The 20,182-nt window shown below is 51.7% G+C and overlaps 2 protein-coding genes across 4 annotated transcripts; both read left to right on the top strand.

Moving 5' to 3' along the window:
• The first annotated feature begins 4,839 nt into the window (after positions 1-4,839).
• Positions 4,840-7,739, top strand: SIGMAR1 (sigma non-opioid intracellular receptor 1). Of its 2 annotated transcripts, XM_008141952.3 has the most exons (4): positions 4,840-5,128; positions 5,263-5,463; positions 5,595-5,687; positions 6,688-7,739. In XM_008141952.3, the coding sequence occupies exons 1-4, from the start codon at positions 4,978-4,980 to the stop codon at positions 6,912-6,914; spliced, it is 672 nt and encodes a 223-aa protein (XP_008140174.1). In that variant the 5' UTR covers positions 4,840-4,977; the 3' UTR covers positions 6,915-7,739. The 2 variants fall into 2 exon arrangements, with proteins under 2 accessions (XP_008140174.1, XP_054583222.1); XM_054727247.1 differs by lacking the exon at positions 5,595-5,687.
• Positions 7,740-13,466: 5,727 nt separating this feature from the next.
• ARID3C (AT-rich interaction domain 3C) lies at positions 13,467-19,872 on the top strand. Of its 2 annotated transcripts, XM_008141957.3 has the most exons (7): positions 13,467-13,778; positions 15,632-15,704; positions 17,417-17,600; positions 17,753-18,042; positions 18,834-19,016; positions 19,249-19,338; positions 19,772-19,872. In XM_008141957.3, the coding sequence occupies exons 1-7, from the start codon at positions 13,467-13,469 to the stop codon at positions 19,870-19,872; spliced, it is 1,233 nt and encodes a 410-aa protein (XP_008140179.2). The 2 variants fall into 2 exon arrangements, with proteins under 2 accessions (XP_008140179.2, XP_054583434.1); XM_054727459.1 differs by lacking the exon at positions 18,834-19,016.
• Positions 19,873-20,182: the final 310 nt, after the last annotated feature.

Raw genomic sequence — 20,182 nt, 5'->3', positions numbered from 1 at the left:
GCCCAACTTGGAGGGATGGGGGCGGGTGGTGATCTGCTTCAACGGAACCCTGGCCTCAAGCATCACCCGGAGGAGTGTGTTCTACACTATCATCATCCCCACCAGTCAGCAGAAACAGGTTTGGGAAAATAGGACTAAGTAACTGTGAATGAAAAGGGGGCTGTGCAATAAACCTGGCAAGTCCCAGGGTGGAAGGTGCACATGGCAGCCCTGACCAGTTCAGTGACTGAAAGTAAGTACACAGGATGGTCTGATCACAAGTTCCTAACTGGACAGTTTCTAGCGGGTAGTCATGTCCCAAACCTACAGCTAAAGGTCAACCTTTACCTTCAGTGAGCTCTGTTCATTGTCCTTATGCATCTAGGATAGCTTAACTTTGAAATGTCAGAGTAACTTTCTTTCCCAGACCCCTTGAAGGCACAACCCCAGGCCCCAGAACACAAGACCATCAGACCCATCATTGTCACCTTGCTCCTGGAATACCATCTCTATGTACAGTGAATGTTAATTATTAGCTATACTGTACCCACCAATGTACAAGAAGTATGTGTTTCTCCAATTTGCTTTTTATCCAGTCCTGGAGATTTCCCTGCTTTGCTTTCTCCTGCCTCCTTAATCTACCACCAATGGATGGAATGTAGCTTCTTTACATTTCTCCTTTGATTCTAAATGCTTAAAAGGAGCAGCAAAACTGCCATTCTGTTGAGCATTTTCTCAACCCATTTAGATTTTACTTCCAGGCACATCCTCAAAATTTGGCTTGAATAAACTCTTACAAAACGTTTCTCAGCCGAGACCGGTTTGGCTCAGTGGATAGAGCGTCGGCCTGCGGACTGAAAGGTCCCGGGTTCGATTCCGGTCAAGGGCATGTGCCTTGGTTGTGGGCACATCCCCAGTGGGGGGTGTGCAGGAGGCGGCTGATCGATGTTTCTCTCTCATTGATGTTTCTAACTCTCTATCTCTCTCCCTTTCTCTCTGTAAAAAATCAATAAAATAAAAAAATATAAAAATAAAAAAATAAAGGCCTTACAAGGCAAATACTATTAAAAAAAAAAAAAAAAAAAAAAACGTTTCTCAATGTTTGAACATTCTTTTGTTGACAGAACCATCTCGCGTGCGCTCTCTCTCTCTGTCTTATATGCACACATCAAAAGCAAAAGAAGTGGGTGGGGTAAGAGGGCTATAAGAAATCTGAACATGTGAGGAAGACAGGACTATCAGTAACTCTAGCCACCATCTGGGTGGGATCGAGAGGTTTACACACCCTTTTCCCTTCTCCAACTTTTCCCTGAATCAAACCAATTGGTTAACATTAGAATAAAATTCAAATTAATTCTTCACTGGCACTTTTTCTTTTCTTTTTTTAATAAATATTTTTATTGATTTTTAGAGAAAGAGGAAGGGCATGTACCCTGAGGGGAATCGAGCCAGCAACCTTTTGGTGCACAGGACGACACCAAAAAAAGACATCTAAATATTGGCTGAACATTTTTCCCATTTCATAGTGGGAAACAGAGACTTCAAGGTCACCCAGGGGACAAGTGGCCAACCTAGGACTTGAACTCAAATTAACAGTCTCTTCCCACTGCTCTAAAATGCCTCTGAGACTTAGGTGATACTCAAGATAGGAAAATAGTGAACTAGAATCTGGGCAGTATCAGGAAGGCCCCTTCCCCCAAGCCAGACCAGGCCAAGCCAGATGTTTTGTGGCTCAGACACAAAAACTGGGCCATTGGTCATTTACCTAACCTCTGCCCTAGGGTCCTCTGACTGAAATCTGAAGAGGCCACCAGGCAGGGGGCAGGAAGCAGGGAGCTAAAGAATGGGGGTGGGGAGTACCCATCCCACTGGCTACTCCTGGTTGGAGGGGAAAGGGATAAAAGATCTGCTTTTCTACTCTCTCAGGTGTCTTTGTTGTTTGAGTGACTGGATTTCAGAGGCAGCCCCATTTTCTCAAGAACACAGTGCTTCAGTGCCACTCCCAGGGTCATGCCAACTAATTCCTGACCCCTTCAGAAACATCTCTTCAGGACTATCACCAAACCTCTCCTTTCTCTGTGTCTCCCTGAGGTCAGGTTTTGGGGGATGTGGAGAATGTGGGGCCCATCCAGCCACTTCCCTTCAAGATCCCAGAGGTGTGATCTCTTCTATGATATTTAGGGAAGGTGTGTGTGACTCCTGACCACTTAATCCCCTTCCTTAGACCCTCTTAAGGCTATGGGGTGGAAGAAACTTTCCTCTATCCTTCTAGGTTCTTCAGGCTGGCTTAATAAGAGATGGATTAACAAGAGAAAATAATGCAATTTAATTACATATGCACATATAATATGAGAGAGTCAGAGACCCCCAGATACATAAGAGGTTCAGAGTCAGCAAGTTAAAAGGAGGTATATATGGCATTCTGAGCTAAGGATGAGGTAAGGCACCTTGGGGCTTCAGAGGGGAGGAAGGTCATTGCAGGATAGAGCAGATGTTCAGTAATTAGAAGTGTGCCCTGCCATATAGATAGGTCATGAAAAGTTATTTCTGGTAATAACTCTTATTATGAGCAAGGCCCCAAATTCAAATTCTTTAAGGAAGAGGTAATAGTTTTCCGTGAGCCCACAGGGTCTCGATTACCTTTAGTTCATAATAATTCACGTATCAAAGTGACATACCTTGGGGAGTCCTGTTCTGAACCCCTTCAAGGCCAAAGGACAATTGGGTTTTTTTTTGTTTGTGTTTAAATATTGTGTACAGGAAAAGCTTTCTGAAAGACCACGTAGGGGAGCTGCAGGCCTAGATAGTCCCATAAGGCTTTACGTAGAACAGGGGGGCAGAGGCCAGATTTTTGGGCTAGTCCTTATTATTTGAGGTTCTTAAAGAATGGTCAGCTCAGAAGTATCACAGAAGCTAGGGTCAATTAAAAAAACACACACATTTCCTCACTTCTGCATTCTTCTCTAGATAATCACTTCATTATCTTCCCTTCTTGGCCAAGTTTCTCAAAAAATAGTCCAACTTCCCAGCCTCTACCCTTATCTGCACAGTACACTGTAACATGACTTTTGCCCTGTATTAATCAGGATAAGTAATCTTAGTTGCTATAACAAAGAATACCAAAGCTCAGTGGCTTAGCACCATACATAATCCATTGTGGGGGAGAGAGAGAGAGAGCTCTAGCCCATGCAGCATTCAAAATTCTCCACTAACTAGTTAATTCAATATAACTATGAAAATAGGTCAGGGAAGAGAGAGAATGTAAGAAATTTAACAGATCATAGGAGCCAGAACTGGAAGTGGCATACATCATTTCTGCTTATACTTCATTAGCCAGAACATAATCGCATGGCCTTATCCAATTACAGAGTAGACTATGGAATGTAATCTGGCTTCATACCCTACTGAGAAAGCTAACGACCATTTCTCATCATTGTATTGGATGGAACACTCAATTACATTTGACTGTGTTAACCCTTCATTTCATTACTCTCATGTATGAGGCCATGCCCCTCCAGTTCCCTCCTCCTTTGTTTTATTTATATAACTAACACACATGACACCACATGCCAGATACTAATTGCTTTAAAAATATTAACTCACTTAGTATTCATCACAATGAAGGTATGTACTATGAGGTAGGTACTTTTTATTCATCCCATTTTACTGACGGGAGAACTGAGTCACAAGAGCTTAAGTAACTTGCCCAACATCACACAATTAGCAGGTGGCAGGAGCCAGGCTTTTGATCCAGTCAATCGAGTCCAGAGATTTTTTCTTGACACTGCACAATGCTGCCTCTTTTCTCTCTTTTGTTTCTCCTCTGTTTTATCACTCCCCCACCATCACAGTTGTTGGTTTACAGGGACTCCTCTCACATTTTGTGCTTCAGAAGAATTCATTGTGGGCCCCTGGAGGCCCAGGCTTCTCCTCGTTGCCTTTGCTCTTGGAGTAGGTCTCAACGGCTGGAATGCCCTTCCCATTTCTCTCTCTCTCTCTCTCTTAAATATATATATATATTTATATATATATATATATATATATATATATATATATCTTGACTTCAGAGGGGAAGGGAGAGGGAGAGAGAGATATAAACATCAAAAATGAGAATCATTGATTGACTGCAACCCAGGCGACTTGGAATCGAACTGTGACCTCCTAGTTTATAGGTGGACACTCAACTACTGAGCCGCGCCGGCCAGGCCCTTCCCATCTTTCTTTCTTTTTTTTTTTTTTTTTAAGGTATTTAAAATAATTTATCATTTTTTTTTGTTTGTTTAAGGTATTACAAATAGTAGTACGTATGTCTCCTCCCCCCCCCCCCCCCCGTCACTGACCTCCCCTCCCCGGCCTCCCCTCCCCGCCCCCCTGCACTTGCCCTCGTCCCCTCGCCCCCAGTGTCTAGCGCCTGTTGGTTGTGCTTATAAGCGTGCATACAAGTCCTTCGGTTCCTCCCCATCTTTCTTAAAGACCCCGCGCAGATGTCACCGCCTCCAGAAAGTCCCCCATAACAATCCCAGGTTGAAGGGCCCCCCTTCCACCCTCTGCGCTAGCAAAGGCGGGCCTTAAGCCTTAGGAGTCCCGGAAGGCTCCCGCTTCCGGGCTCGCCTGTTTCACTAGTCAGGGAGTCCAGGGGGGCGCCCTTGCTGGGTCTCACCGCCTCCAACCCCTAACCCACGTGGGATGGCGCTCCGAGAGGTTCCACCTGGAGGTCCTAATGTGGGCAGCTGGGAGGGCCTGGATTCGCCCCCTTGACACTGTGCCCGCGGCGCCGCCCCACGCCCATGGGTGCTCCCCGCTCCCCGTGAGAATGTGGTACAGCCCGAGGGGCGGCGCCCGGATGCCCGGGCAGTTCCGATTGGCCAGGGAGAGCCGGACCACGGCGGTGGCGGGGGAACGGGTCCCGGACGGCGGGCCGCTGGCTGCCGGGCAGTGGGCAGCATAGCCTCAGGCCCTGCTGGCTTCTGCGCCGAGAGGTGTCCGCCGCCCGCAGGGATGCAGTGGGCCGTGGGCCGGCGGTGGGTGTGGGCCGCGCTGCTCCTGGCCGCCGCGGCCGTGCTGGCCCAGGCGGTGTGGCTGTGGCTGGGCACGCAGAGTTTCGTCTTCCAGCGCGAAGAGATCGCGCAGCTGGCGCGGCAGTACGCGGGTGAGCGGGCGAGCGGGCTGACGGACGGATGGAGGGCTGGGAAGGCCCGGTCCGAGCCGGGGGTCCCGGGGACGTCGTTTCCTAGTTCGGGACCGGTGCTGGCTCTAACCGTGCGACTCTCCTGCCCCCGCCAGGGCTGGACCACGAGCTGGCCTTCTCTCGGCTCATCGTGGAGCTGCGGCGGCTGCACCCAGGCCACGTGCTGCCCGACGAGGAACTGCAGTGGGTGTTCGTGAACGCGGGCGGCTGGATGGGCGCCATGTGCCTTCTGCATGCCTCGCTGTCCGAGTACGTGCTGCTGTTCGGCACCGCCCTCGGCTCTAGAGGCCACTCTGGTCAGTGCTGGCGGCGGGCCGGACTGGGAGGCTGGGGGTGTGCCAGGGCCCGTGCCCTCCTTTCTGTTTGGCCAGCCCTTGTAATTGGCGCGGACACTCTGATATTCGGTGTCCATCTGATTGTCCCGCAGGACGCTATTGGGCTGAGATCTCCGACACCATAATCTCTGGCACCTTCCACCAGTGGAGAGAGGGCACTACCAAAAGTGAGGTCTTCTACCCAGGTGGGTAGGGAGGTTCTGTCAGACAAGTGGCTTCCTTCGTTGTGGTATGCTCCTAGTTGGGGGAGGGAGCCCTGGCATGGGAAAGGGGTGCATTGAGGGACCCTCTCCCTTGTCCCCCATCCTCTAGATAAGCCACAGGTAGTTAGTTGAGGCAGGACTGAGGGCCCCAGTTGCTTTCCTCTGTCAAAAGGAAACAAAACATAAGAGTTTCTTGTTAAATGTTGTCTGATTTTTATTTGCTAAGACACTTTTGTACTCATTATATTCCAGCAATTGTTGGGGAAACAGTTGGGTGGGTAATCAGAAATGTTTTCATATCTCCAAAAGCAAGGCAGACTATTGTCTTCCCTTTTTTAAAAAATCCTCACCCGAAGATATGTTTTTATTGATTTTAGAGAGAAAGAGGGAAAGAGAGAGAGAAACATCCATTGACTGCCCCCCAAACTCACCCCGACTGGGGATCGAACCCACGACCTTTTGGTGTACAAGACAACACTCCAACCAACTGAGCCACACTGGCCAGGCTGTCTTCCTTTTTTTATATAGTAAAATATTTTACATAAAAAGTAGAGGTTTGGATTTCCAACTAAGTCTGAGGTTGTGTTAAAGCACAGCAGGCATTGTAATTGAACAGTTACCTTTCTCAGAAAGCCTCACAAATCTTATAACCACCCCTCTGTATCTAACTGGCCCAAATTTAGCTAAATTTCTGCTTGGCATGACTGAGGCTTGGGAATGACCCCTGTACAATGGCCCATAGTCAGTAGGTGCTCCTCCTTGGCTTCCTTCAAGAGGACACGAGCCAGGTGATGCCACAGAGGAAAATTTAGGAGTCGCCATCTTGGCCTCTTACCCCTCCAGATAGGGGACTTGGCCAATGAGGTCAGACTTTTTCCTTTCCTTAAACCCTCCTTACCATTAGATAGCCCATGGGCCAGGGAGGGGGCAACAATGGAAGGACAAGGCTAGGCTCCTCATGTGGGTGCTCCCTCTCCCCCAGGGGAGACAGTGGTGCACGGGCCTGGTGAGGCAACAGCTGTGGAGTGGGGGCCAAACACATGGATGGTGGAGTATGGCCGGGGCGTCATCCCATCTACCTTGCCCTTCGCGTTGGCTGACACAGTCTTCAGCACCCAGGACTTCCTCACCCTCTTCTACACTCTTCGCGCCTATGCCCGGGGACTCCGACTTGAGCTCACTACCTACCTCTTCGGCCAGGACCCCTGAGTAGCCAGGCCTGAAGGAGGACCTGTGGATGGACAGGAGCGGGCAGGCCCGCACACATCCACTTGCTGGAGCCCACGTGAAAAGATGGACGTACAACATATGTGGATATTGAGTTCCTGGTATACAAGTAGGGACATACATGCTTATACCACCAAACACAGAGACTTATGGGAACATATGGGACACACATTCAGATCATGAATTCCCCATGTATACCAGGGGGTCCAGTCATGTTCAAACATAACACAAGCTTGACTCATTAACTCAGGCCTTTCTAGAGCTTCCCTTCCCCCAGTCAGTGCTCTGGAGTTAGGGCTGGCGGGGTATTATACTCTGCCTGGCTTTTACCCCTCAACCCAGCAGCAGTTGAGGAAGGATGAGGAAGAAGAGGAGTTGCCTTTGGAGGTCCCCTTCACCTGCAGCTACGATGCGCTTTCCCTTGATCTCCCTGTCCTCACCATATGCCTTACCCCTGTTCTGTTCCCCTGCTATGCAAGTCCCTCATGGCCTGTCCCCCACCCTCTCAGCAACCAAGTCAGTTGGGGAGCCAGAAGAATGGAGAGTGCTGAGGTCAGGGTCCCTTCTATCCTGAAAGACCACCATTCTTCCCTCAGGAGTATGGTGGGGAGGCTGACCTCAGCCTAGGGCCCACCCTGATGAGAAGACCTGAAGATGTGGGCCCAGATCCAAGGGATCATCCCTGGCCTAGAGAGAAGGCCTTTTTCTGCGTGCACACACACACACACACACACCCATCACAGCTTTCAGACACTACCTGCATTTTCTGTCCATCTGACTCTGTTAATAAAGACTTGTTGAACAGTTCCATTTCTTTGTGTGTCTGAGCAGCAAGAAAACATGCTGTGTGATTGAGTTTGGAGGCTATATACTTTAGTGTGCACAAAATTGGCTGGCTATATACTTTAGTGTGCACAAAATCACCTAGGAGGCTCATTGACTCTACAGATTACTGTGCCCAAATCCCCAGAGGTTCAATTCTGGATTGAGGCCTTGAGATCAGTATGTTTAATAAGATCCTCTCCACAAGTTTTGAATGTGACAGTTTAAGAAATTCAGGGCTGGATGAGGTTTGTATCTTGGTCTTGCCTCTGCTATTGCAGGTCTGGAAATAGCCTTGGGAGTCCTGCCCTGTATGGCCACGAGATGGCAGTGTGCACTCACTTTTGAGGTGAGCTAAAGGAGGCCTAGTCATTCTCCATTTGCTTGCCTCTGTTTCCAGATAGAAGTTTCTCTCCAGTCTGCCTTCTCCAGGACCCCTCACTTCTATGGGGAGGCTCCTGGGGGTGGAGCGCAGGTGGTGTCTGAGGTATTGTGAGAAAGAGGTGCCCTAAGGTGTACTCCCAGGGACCTTGCACTTGCCCTCTTAGATTTTGTGCTCTGGTTGCATCACTTGTCCCATCCTGCTGGCCCTGCTCTGAGGGTAAGGCCCAGATCACTCTTAGAATTCCTGGTATATTGAAAATGAAAGGAACACGATTACAAAAATTGTGTATTCTAAAAAGTTGACATTCTAATGAACAAAAATACAGGAGACTACATGTATAACCACTTGTAAGCAACATCAAGTCTAAATTTGTGGATCTGAATGAATATAAGGTTCAGGCAAGATGGCCATCCTGACATCTGTCATAGCCACCACCATCTTGGCCATGACAGCCTGGCTGGGGCCTCTGCATAGATCATGGGTTGCAAAGTCAAGCATTCAAGGACTTCTCCCACCCTATAACCCAGCTCTGCCTCTAGGCTCATCCCACATCTGTCAGGGTGCTCCAGCTCCCCTGTCATCCCTTCCTCCCACTAAGACTAGGTTCCCAGGGTCCTCCCCATCTCTGTTAAGCCCAGAATTGTTTCTTCCCAACTTTCATTTGACACAATCACTCTTAAAACACTTGTTTTCCAGTACATTACTCCTTTGCTAGATCTTAACCTGTCCAACCTCTGTTGACTTGCCAGGCCTTAATCCTCAAACTTCTGTCTACACCCCTCCCTGGTGCTTTCAATCATTTCAAGACTAAATCGCATCTATGTCTTCCCTACTCCCAGTTTTATTGAGCTATAATTGACATATAACATTAGTTTAAGGTGTACAACAGTGATATACGTATACATTGTGAAATGGTTTACCACAATAAGTTTAGCGCCTCACAGTTACATTTCTTTTTAAATGAGAATTTTCAAGATCTACACTCTTAGCAACTTTCAAATATATAATGTAGTATTAACTATAGTTACTATGTTGTACATTACATCTCCAGGACTTATTTCTCTTACAACTGGAAGTTTGTGCCTTTTGACCACATTCACCCATATCATCCATCTCAGGCCTCTGGCATCTACCAATGTTGTTTCTAAGAGTTTGTTCTTTTTAGATTCCACATATAAGTGAGAACATAGAGTATTTGTCTTCCTGACTTATTTCACAGCATAATGTCCTCAAGGCTGAATGGATAAAGAAAATGTGATCTATATGATGGAATATCATTCAGCCATAAAAAAGAAATCCTGTCATTTGCAACAACATGGATGGACCTTGAGGACCATCTATATGTATCAACTCCTAATTTCTTGTCTCTGCCTAAACCTCTTCTCTGAACTCCAGATATCAGCTTCATATATCTGACTGCCAACATCTCCACCTGGTTGTCTAGTTGGCATCTCAAAGTTAAAATGTCCAACATAAACTGATTTCTCCCAATCCTGTACCTCCTGCAGGCTTTACTGTCTCAGTTAAGTGTACCTCCATTTACCCACCTGCCCAGGCCAAAAGCCATGGAGTCATCTTGAACACCTCTTATCCTCTCACATCTCATATTCAGGGCATCAACAGAGCATGTCAGCTTTATCTTTGAAACATTCAGAATCTAACCACCTTTGTTCAAGCTGTCAACATCTCTTGCATGAATTACAGCAATGGCCTAATTGATCCGCATGCTTGTGTGCTATGTGGAGGGTTCACCACGCAACAGCTAGATTCAGCGTTCCACTCTGTGCAGACATTTCCATCAGCTTCCCACTCATTCAGTGTTTTTACTGCCTCCAGGAACCTACTCCAAGGCCCATGTTACCTTTGACCATATATCTCACCACTCACCTCAGCCACCCTGTTTAGCCCAGTGGCCTCGCTTTCTTTCTGACACATCAAGCAAACTTCCACCATTGGATATTTGCATCTACTATTCTGCCTGCAATGTTCTTTTCTAGGTATCTTTCTGGCTCTTTTCTTCCACGCCTTCCCAATTCAGTTCCTGCTCTGAGTCCTTCCCTTAATTTGTGAATTAGAAGCCCTTCTGTGGTGGTTTTTAAATACCTCCATAGCCTGGCCAGTGTGGTTCAGTGGTTGAGCATTGACTTGTGAACCAGGAGGTCACGGTTCAATTCCTGGTCAGGGCACATGCCCAGGTTGCAGGCTTGATCCCCAGTGTGGGGCGGGCTATATACTCTGGAGTTAGGGCTGAGAATGATTCTCATCATTGACGAGAAGGTGATAGAAATGATTCTCATTATTGATGTTTCTCTCCCTCTCCCTTCCTCTCTCTGAATCAATAAAAATATATTTTAAAAAATAAAATATCTCCGTAAGTATTTTTATATTTCTCCCTTTAAGAGATGAATCTGAATTCCCTTACCCTTGAATGTGGGCTGGACATAGTTATGTTGTTGGGTTTTTTTTAATATATAAAAATCTCTACCCTCTGCCCTCTAGTCCCCCAGGAGACTCCCAAGCCATGTTTGTCTGCCTCTGCACATTCAGTGGTTCTCCACTCTGTGGGCTCAGCCTTAGAGAGGGCTTAACTGCCCCAGAACTCACCACATAAAGCTATGTAGGGGAGGGCATCAATACTGACCGGATCACCAAGGCTTCCTGGGGTTGGGGGGGGGGTGCGGAGGGTGTCTGACACTCAGGTCTGAAATCCGAATGGGAGGACCCTGGAGTGAGCCAAAGGTGTGAGCAGGACTGAGCCTTGGTGTGGCCGAGGGTGGGTTAAAGAGAGCAAGGACTTAGGACCACAGTGGGATCCAGGCTGGGGACAAAGGTAGAGGCTGGAGATAGGGAGAGCGAGGGTCAGCCTGGTCTGAGAGGAGAGGACTGATTGGGGGCAGGGGAGAGGAAGCAAAAGTCACACCTGAATTTCTGCCTCTTGGGGAATCTTGGCCATGGGAGGAATCTTGCCTCACTGGGTATGAGGTCAGGGGATGATCCTCTGTGCTGGGTTTGAGTTTGACAAAGCAGTTTCACACCCATGCCAGGTGTCATCCATACAGACATATGTTGTTCTCACACGACATCACCTCCAGGTGGCCCTCCTGCTTTTGGTAGGGTGATTCCCTTAGGTACAGGAAGAAACTGGGATATATACGAGGGTGCCAGAGAGGAATGGGGTCCACACTGCTCAGAGCAGGAATTGTGACCTGCCATCAGGACCCCCAAATAAGGAACAGCATCTGGGGAAAATGGGAGATAGGGTAGGCCTGAATCAGTGGGCAGAAGGGGTCTGGAGATACAGACTAGGGAGTCACACACATGGGTGAAGATGGCCAAAATGCTGATCACTGTTTAAATGTGTGATGAGTATCACTCTTTTTGTATATGAGCTTGAAGATGTCTGTAATAGAACGTCCAAAGAGCTTTAAAAAAAAACACAAAAAAACAACCTGAAGAAAAACAAAGCAAATTCCCGGCTGGCTTGGCTCTGGTTGATCATCGACCTATGAATCCCTGTCAGGGCACATGCCTGGGTTGATCCCCAGTGTTGGGTGTTCAGGAGGCAGCCAATCAATGATTCTCATCATTGAAGTTTCTATCTCTCTCTCCCTCTCCCTTCCTCTCTGAATAAAAAATATATTTATAAAAAACCTGTGTGGCTGTGTATCTCCACGTAGTATGTGTACCTGCGGCAGGTATGGAATCAGTCAGCGCAGAGACGTCCGAGTGTGTGTGCATAGGTGTGAGTCCACCACCATAAGCACATATTGTGCAAACTGCAGCACTGGGCAGAGCACGGGAGAAGTTTCAGTTCTGTCCAGGCCTTCCACACTCACCCCAACATCCTGCGGAGTGATTGCCCTCATGAGCACAGCCATGGGCGCTGTAGTGGTGTCCTGCAGTATCCCATGTAACTCAGTATGTGAAACCGGGCAGCCGTGTGCCTGACCTTTGACAGGGTATGTTGGTGTGTGGACACAGTTGTCTGTGTGTGAATGCCAGGAACTCACTAAGTGTGGGTGTATGAGCACCCTGGTCCCCAGTCCAATAGCAGTAGATTCCTCATTCTCTTTTTGCACGATTCCCACCTGCTCCCCAGCGCCCCCTCCCCCGAATCTGGCTGTGTGGAAGGTGGGAGACACCTGTTGGGGGCTGGGAGCGGCAGAGCCCACCGGGGCCTCTCTCCTTGCGTCCCCTCCCGCCCTGCCCCGCTCCGGTCCCGCCCCCGCGGCCTCTCCTAGCGAAGCTGTGTGAGCGCAAGGCGGCCAGAGGAGCGCACGGCGGCAGGAGCGCACAGTGGGAGACCCAGCGCGGGAACCGAACGGAGGCAGGGGCCGCCCCAGAGGCGGGCGTAGAGGGAGAGCCGTGGAGACGCCGGGGGCAGCGGGCCGCGCCAAGCTGGTGAGTGCAGCCGCGGGGTGCCAGGAGCCAGAGAGCAGGCGTCGAGACCCCTCCGTCCCCTGCCCACCCTGTCCGGGGCTCTGTGCCCGCCAACCCTCTATTCCTGCGCTTCGACTCCTGGGTTCTAGTTCTCTGTGTCTCTGCCGTGTCTGTTTTCCCTGTGTCTGTCTGTCCCCTCCACTGCCTCGCCGTATCTCTTTTTTAATCTCTCCTGTCTCTGTCTCCTGCAGCGTCTGTCTTTCCCGTTCTCTCTCAAGCCCTGTCTCCCTAATTGTCCCTCTGTCTCTGTCTCTCTCTGTGGACTGTTACTCAGATCTTTGATATTTATCTCTTGCTCCCCTCTTCCTCTTACCTCCCCTGTCTCTCTACCTAGTATCTGTATCTCTGTCAATCTCATCTCTGTCTCTCCATTCTTAAATCTGCCTGATATCTCCATCTTGGTCTCTCTCAGTCTCTGTCTCTTCCCACCTTTGTCTCTCTGTCCCATCTTGATTTCTCTCACCTTGTCATATTCTCTTCTCTCTCTCTCTCTCTCTCTCTCTCTCTCTCTGTCTCTCTCTGTCTGTCTCTCTCTCAGATGGCTCTCTCTCACTGTGCCCCATCCTCTCTCTGTTTCTTGGTCCTTGTCATCCGCTTTGGCTCAGTCTCTGCCTGTCCTCCATCAATGCCCATTCCTGTCTCCTTGGCTTTGTCTCTCTTGCTCTGTCTACCTCTCTGTCAATCTCTGAGAAAGCTATCTTTCTGTCCTTTTCCTTATGGCCTCCCTGCACTTCCCTGAACCCATGACCATCTCCTCTTGTGTTGGAGGTTGCAGGGGCAGCAGAGCCCAGCAACCATAATGCCCTCTCCCACAGGCGGCCCTTTCTTCCGGGCCCCGCCTGGTGCCAGCTCCCCCACCAGCGGGGGGACTGCGCCTGGAAGCTGTGATGGAAGCCCTGCAGAGGCAGCAGGCAGCCAGACTGGCCCAGGGGATGAGGCCATTGGCCCCTCCACGCCCACCGCCACCACAGCCTCCCTTGTCTGGCCCTGGGATTCCGCAGGCCCTTGAGAGGGCCTCGGGGAAGGTTGGGGCTGAGAAAGAGGAGGATACCGGAGAAGATGAGGAGGGGGAGGAAGCTGGAGTCGAGAAAGAGGCAGCTGAGGAGAGTCCTCCAGGAACCCAGGGTCCCAGCTCACCTTCCAACCAGCCCCCTGGGCCTCATCCCCATGAGTGGACCTACGAGGAACAGTTCAAGCAGGTAGGAGCCCCTTAATGTCAGGCCCTCCTCTCTACCTCCTTTCTGAGCAAAAGCAGAGCCTGGTCATTAGTAGCCTACCCACCCCGGCTGCCCTCTGCCCTCTACAGGATGGAAAGACAGAGACAGAGACAGAGACCTGGAGAGAGACAGTGGAAAGATTGAAGGATAGTGACAGGAAGGAAGAGATAGGCACCCAGAGACACAGAAAGAAGTGCATAGGCAAATATTAAGAGGTGCAGAAGACACCCAGAAACATGGAGGCCTACAGATTGGAGGCTTTTGGTGAGGTTAGAAGGGAAAGTGGGAGGGATGTAGGAGCCCTTAAGAATTCTTCTGAGGGTGGGGAATCTGGGGACTAGGCATTCTAATGTCAGCAGCATCCTACTCTAACTTCTCACACACCAAGTCACAAGGTCATACTTTAGCGACCTGTGGGAGTGTGTTGGGCTGCCTACTTCTGTCTTTGGAAGTAGAATGGAGGGTGCCACTCTTTTGGTATCCCCGTCATCTCTTCTCTGTCACATTCCCCCCATCCCAGTCCTCTGACTGCCTGAGTTCTGTGAGTGACAGTTCCCAGCCTGTGATGGCCACTACAGGCGCAGTGTGACTAACGGGCCACTGTGCATCTGGGAACGACAAGATCTTACTCATAGGGCCGTAGTTGAGTTCTTCCTCCCTGCAGAGCCCATCTGGATGTTATTCTAAGGCACTACTCCAGGCTGTCACTGTGAAGTATTCGTTAGGCAGGGCTGTGACTCTAGGTGTGCTATTCTGGTGGTGTTACCTGTAGGGCGAGCATGTCAAACTCGTGGCCAGCGGGCCGCACGCCTCGCTTAGTTAAACAGTATAGGGTGTTAGTCTTGGGTATTTTCCAGAAATGTTCATCTGTGTTTAGTAGTCTGTGGCATTAGTGTATAAAGGAGTGTTACTCAGGACTGTGTTACTCTGAAGATATGGCTCTAGCGACTGTCTCTCCTGGGTATAAATCTGGGGATTATTACTTAGAGAGTGTGTATGTTATTTGTGGGCATCCATCTAAGGGCTCAGTGCTTGTGGGATCATAGATCTAAAGGTGAATCTCTGAGGTTTGTTACTAATGGGGGTTTTTACTGAGTTCTTATTGGGGGATGGAGTGTTACCTATAGGTGTTACTCAGGGACTCTTACTCTGGGGTAAATGACTATTGCTCTAGGGATTGCTCCTCCTGGGTGGTATTTGGGAAGTGATATTAGAGGTGAGGCTCCAGGTGACTGGGAATGTGTGGGATTACCCCCTGGGCTTTTCAAGTCCTGACCCCACCGGTCCTGGGTGGTGCAGGGCCATTGCCTCTGTGGCAGCTTCTGTAGTGGGAAGGTCACTGTCCCTGGAAGGAGATCAGACTAGATGGTGGGGGCCCTAGCTTTCAATCCAGGAGCTTCTGAGCATCCATCCTTCCTGAGGGATGGGAGAGAGTCATTATCCCCAACTCTGGCAGAGATGTGAAAGGCAAGAAGCCCTTGCAGGAATGACCAAGAGTGAATGAGTGCCTCAGATAGATCTGTCAGTTTCTGCAGTGTGGAACACAGCTCCAGTTTGACTCCCTCCCTGCACTCTGTGCACTCCGGGGAGGGCAAGCCGAGCCTCCACAGCTTCCTCTCTTCCCCTCCTCCCCAGATGGGTGTTGGACCTGCCCAGGGCACTAGCTATAGAGGGCCTCTGCACCCAGGGAGAGAGAGCCCAATGTCTGGGAGTTCACATTTCAGATCCTACTTACCCCTTCAGCTCGGGACCCTTATTCAGGGTACAACCTGGGTTGGGGTCACAGGGGGAGGGAGGTTAGCAGAGCTGGAAAATGACCTCAGTCCTTCTCCCAGCTGTACGAGCTCGATGCAGACCCCAAGAGGAAGGAATTTCTGGATGACCTGTTTAGCTTCATGCAGAAGAGGGGTGAGTGTGGTGACGTAAGGGAAAGACCTCCTTTTACCAGGTTTGAGGATGGGAGACCTCAGGGTTCAGTCCCGAGCCTGGGTCCTCTCTGCAGAGGCCTGAGCTGGGCAGCACCTATCCTTTGGGCCCTCAATAGCGTCTTTAACCTCTGACCCTGCCCTCCTCCTCCAACCAGCAATTAATTAGTGGCCAGCCCACTGGCAGGTTAATGAGTGTGGGATCAATTGGGAAGGTGGGAAGGGGAACTGGTGGGGGGCTGGCCTGATTGGAGGGGGGCTTCCCAGGACTAGGGGGCTGGGAACGCCTTGGTCCTCTTTGGCTGACCCTTCTTCCAGCCTCGTCTCTCCCCAGTTTCCCCTTGCTTCGGGCAGGGGACACCCAGTGTGCTCTGCAGCAGAAAGGACTGGGATTAGACTGCAGGAAGGACTTCTCAAGGGGTAGGCTGAGAACCGTGTGAGTTGGGGCTGTGGAGGAGGAGGAATCAGGGTGGGTGGCAGTCCATCACTTAGGCTTCTCCCCAGATTCATGGGTCCAAAGACTGACTCATTATCTCTCTCTACAAAGCTAATTAACTCACTCCGAGCGTGGCCTGATAAGCTGCTAATTAACTGGCTGCACGGAGCCCCCCTCCCCAGTGCAGAAGCTGGCCAAAGTCCCACAGGCCCCCACCCCAGGCCCAGCACCCCTGAGGGTTCATTCCTAAGGAGGGACCCTCACTGGGGCCCAGATCCTTTTGTCCCCAGGGAGGAGACCTAGTCACTGTGGTCCCAGTGAACCCTCCCTGCCCCTTTCTTGAGGTCTCCCCTCCACTGGGGTAGGCTGGTCGGAGCAGACCCTATCACTTCCCCCACCAGGCCCAGAGCTATGCCTCCCTCAAGTCTTCCCTCCCTCGAGTCCTGCCTCCCTCCGCTCCCTCTGCAGGGGGAGGGGGTCTCCCGGGGCCGATAATTTCCCCCCATTAATCAGGCCGCAGCTAATTGTTCGGGTCCAAAGGCGGCCGCGGAAGGGGACGGGATCGGTAAGGAATTAACTGGGGCCCATCGCTCAGCGCAGACAGGCCCCTTTGTCAGGACTGGCCGGCGGGGGCGGCGCGGGCGGCGGAGTTGGCCAGCCGAGGCTGGGGCGCTGCTCCCACCCACCATCCCTCGGCCTCACCCCCGCCGGCCCCCGCTTAGGGGAGTCGGGCTGCTCAGCACCGTCAGGCGGTCCTTCTTACGGTCTACTCCAGGGGTCGGCAGACTGAAGCTTGGGGACCAAATCCAGCCTCCCGCGAGTTAAGAATGTCACTGCATTTTTAAATAGTGTAAAGACCTAAAAGACAACACTCCCAGACGTGTGAAATTCGAATTTCAGAGTCCGTAAAACGACGTTTTATGGGATCACGGCTGCACAGCTGCTTTCAGCTACCAGGCAGGGCGGAGCCGTTCTCAAGAGACCGTCAGGCCCCTAAAGCCTGAACCTTGCACGTCGGGCCCTTTACAGAAGTTTGCCTACCCCTGGCCTAGCCTCCTGCTCCTCCTCGGAGCTCTGCGGGCTCTGCCGGGCATACCACCTCCCTCCCACCTCTCCTTCTCCCTTTCCTTTCTCGAGGTCCCGCCCTGTACCCCGACCTCTCCCAGCAGCTTACTCCTTCAGCCACCCCACCCCCCCCGCAGGATGCCCGTAGGCAGGGTCTTCTCTGGGGGCCTGACTCTCCGCTCACCCCCCACCAGGGACGCCGGTGAACCGCGTGCCCATCATGGCGAAGCAGGTGCTGGACCTGTACGCGCTGTTCCGCCTGGTGACGGCCAAAGGCGGCCTGGTGGAAGTCATCAACCGCAAGGTGTGGCGGGAGGTCACGCGCGGCCTCAGCCTGCCCACCACCATCACCTCCGCCGCCTTCACGCTCCGCACCCAGTGAGGCCAGGCGGGGCGCCCGGCGGGTGGGGCGGAGGGAGCGCGGAGGGGGGCGCCGGGGAGGGGCGCGAGGCGGCTCCCGGGGGGGGGGGGACGTCGGGGTGCAGGTCCTGATCCCCAGCGCACACATCCATCCCGCCCCCTGCCCCCAGGTACATGAAGTATCTGTACCCCTACGAGTGCGAGACGCGGGCGCTCAGCTCCCCCGGGGAACTCCAGGCCGCCATCGACAGCAATCGGCGCGAGGGCCGTCGTCAGGCTTACACCGCCGCCCCGCTCTTCGGCTCCACCGGGCCGCCCCCTCGGGGCACCCCGGGCCCCGCCTCAGTTCCCGGCTCCGCCCTGCCAGCGCCCGCGCCCGGCCCCCGCCCCGCCCAGGTCTCCGCCTCCAGGCTGCCGGCGCACGCCTGCGCGCAGCTGAGCCCGAGCCCCATTAAGAAAGGTGTGAGGGGGCGAGGGGCGGAGGTTTAGGGGTCTCTGAGACCCAGGGGTACGCTGAGGTATAGGGAACATTGAAATAGGGGGACAGTGAAATGCGGGAGGCATTGAGGTATGGGGCAGTAGGGACTGTTGGGGCCCTGAGATTTGATGCACTCTAACTAACCTTAGGGGTCCTGAGGTTTGGGGTCAAGGAAGCCTTGGGAACCCCGGAGTAGGGGTTACTGTGGTACGCGGCTGAAGGTCCTTTATCCAAAGCAATTCCATTTTACACCTGTCCACCCAGGGTTCCTATTTGCACGTGGTTTGTGCCTTCTGTGACCTGGATTATTTAACAACTGAGAACAGGAGATCCTCCAAATTTTGGACCAATTTAGACATATATTGGCCCTTTGGGTCCTGGCCGATGTGGCTCAGTTGGTTGGAGCGTCCTCCCGTACTCCAGAGGGTGGTGGGTTCTATTGCTGGTCAGGACACATACCTGGGTTACAGCGGCAACCAATTCTTTCTCTCTCTCTCCCCTCTCCCCTCTCCCATCTCTCTCTCTCTCTCTCTCTCTCTCTCTCTCTCTCTCTCCCCTCTTCCTCTCTCTCTAAACAACAACAAATCAACATAATGGCCCTTTGGGCTCTCCAGTTTCAGAGCCTCTAGGCTGAGACTCTGGATGGGAGTGGAGATTGAACTTGGTGCTTGAACTTGGGTGACTGACCTCCCTTGGTGCCAGGCCTGGGGAGAGAACTAAATGCAGATAGTGACTTGATTGGGTCAGGGGAGCTGAATTACCTGTTTTTCCAGAAGAGAGTGGAATTCCAGCCCCTCGACTGGCACTGCCTGTGGGCCTGGCTTTGGGACCTGCACGGGAGAAGTTAGCACCAGAGGAGCCTCCAGAGAAGAGGGCTGTGCTGATGGGGCCCATGGAGCCACCTCAACCTGGCGCACCTCCAAGTTTTCTGCCCCATGGCAAGGTTCCCCTAAGGGGTGAGGAAGGGCTTGTTGCTGATAGGGTTTTGGGCCTGTGCACTGTGGGAGGTCAGACCCATTACCTGATAGGCATTGGAGGTGGGGCAGACAGACTCCTAAATAGACAACTGTGTGATTACAGGTGTGAGGCTGAAGTCGAATGGGGGGTATCGATGGGGATGGAGGGGGGAGCTTGTAAGTCTGAAGTGTGATTCCCAAAAATGTGACTCCCCTGCCCCCTCCTGGACAGAAGAGCGGCTGGATGGGCCTCTCAATCTGGCAGGCACTGGTATCAGCAGTATCAACATGGCCCTAGAGATCAACGGGGTGGTCTACACAGGTATGGGTACTGCATGCTGTCTGCACTGGCATGAGGGCAGGGGTATTTACATTGGCATGGGGATTTTAGACTTTTTCTACTTGCATGAGATTCAGGGATATCCAAACTTGCATGGGTAATATGGGGTTCAGGGGATTGCTACATGGCATGGGGGTCAAGGCATGACCCCTGTATGGGTACAATGGGTACCATGGGATGTCTGCCTTGTCATGGGCCTATATATCCGTGTAAATATTGTTTACCTGTTCGAGGGTATCTATGTTAGCATAGAAGTCTCTGACTGACCCAAGGGGTTTGTCCTCATTGGTTTGTGGCAGAGGTATGTGTGTGGTGTAGCAATCAGGTCACTAACTTTCGTTTCCTTCTTCTGTTTCCCTGTCATTCCCTCTCCTGCTTGTATTTTCCCTCTACCATCTCCTCACCCCTTTGCCAGGCATCCTCTTTGCCCGCCGCCAGCCTGTGCCAGCTTCCCAGGGCCCAGTTAACCCTGTACCCCCAACCCCTACAGGGCCCCCTTCCAGCACCTCACCCTGAGACCTCCCACTTTGAATGAAGAGTCCTAGCCCATTGCTGGGAGGGGGGGGGTGACACCCCCTCCACCTTGATTCTTCCAGAGGGCCCAACCTAGGACCCAGACCTGGGAGGTGACCACTCCCCCCACATGCCATGTGGACTTGAAGCCAAAGAGTTTTCTTTTGATGTTATATCTACCTCATTGTAAAGGGAGGGCACTTCCTCTCTGGCCAACTCCAGCAGCATCTACCAAAGAGTCCTGCCCCTAGTAACCCCCATCATCGCCTCACTTTGTCGATGTCACGTCTAGGACTCTACCTTTTGGAGTCAG

The sequence above is a fragment of the Eptesicus fuscus genome, chromosome 15 (genome assembly GCF_027574615.1).
Source record: "Eptesicus fuscus isolate TK198812 chromosome 15, DD_ASM_mEF_20220401, whole genome shotgun sequence".
NCBI lineage: Eukaryota > Metazoa > Chordata > Mammalia > Chiroptera > Vespertilionidae > Eptesicus > Eptesicus fuscus.
Note: the sequence above shows the minus strand (reverse complement) of the source record. Positions and strands in the feature narration are given on the sequence as shown.

Excerpts from the sequence above, each read along its gene's own strand:
- ARID3C (XM_008141957.3), top strand. The coding sequence starts at position 13,467 with ATGGAAGCCCTGCAGAGGCAGCAGGCAGCCAGACTGGCCCAGGGGATG. Across the intron at positions 15,705-17,416 it reads TAGCTTCATGCAGAAGAGGG|GGACGCCGGTGAACCGCGTG; the intron begins GTGAGTGTGGTG and ends ACCCCCCACCAG. Across the intron at positions 19,339-19,771 it reads CAACGGGGTGGTCTACACAG|GCATCCTCTTTGCCCGCCGC; the intron begins GTATGGGTACTG and ends CCCCTTTGCCAG.
- SIGMAR1 (XM_008141952.3), top strand. The coding sequence starts at position 4,978 with ATGCAGTGGGCCGTGGGCCGGCGGTGGGTGTGGGCCGCGCTGCTCCTG. Across the intron at positions 5,464-5,594 it reads CGGCTCTAGAGGCCACTCTG|GACGCTATTGGGCTGAGATC; the intron begins GTCAGTGCTGGC and ends ATTGTCCCGCAG. Across the intron at positions 5,688-6,687 it reads AAGTGAGGTCTTCTACCCAG|GGGAGACAGTGGTGCACGGG; the intron begins GTGGGTAGGGAG and ends CCTCTCCCCCAG.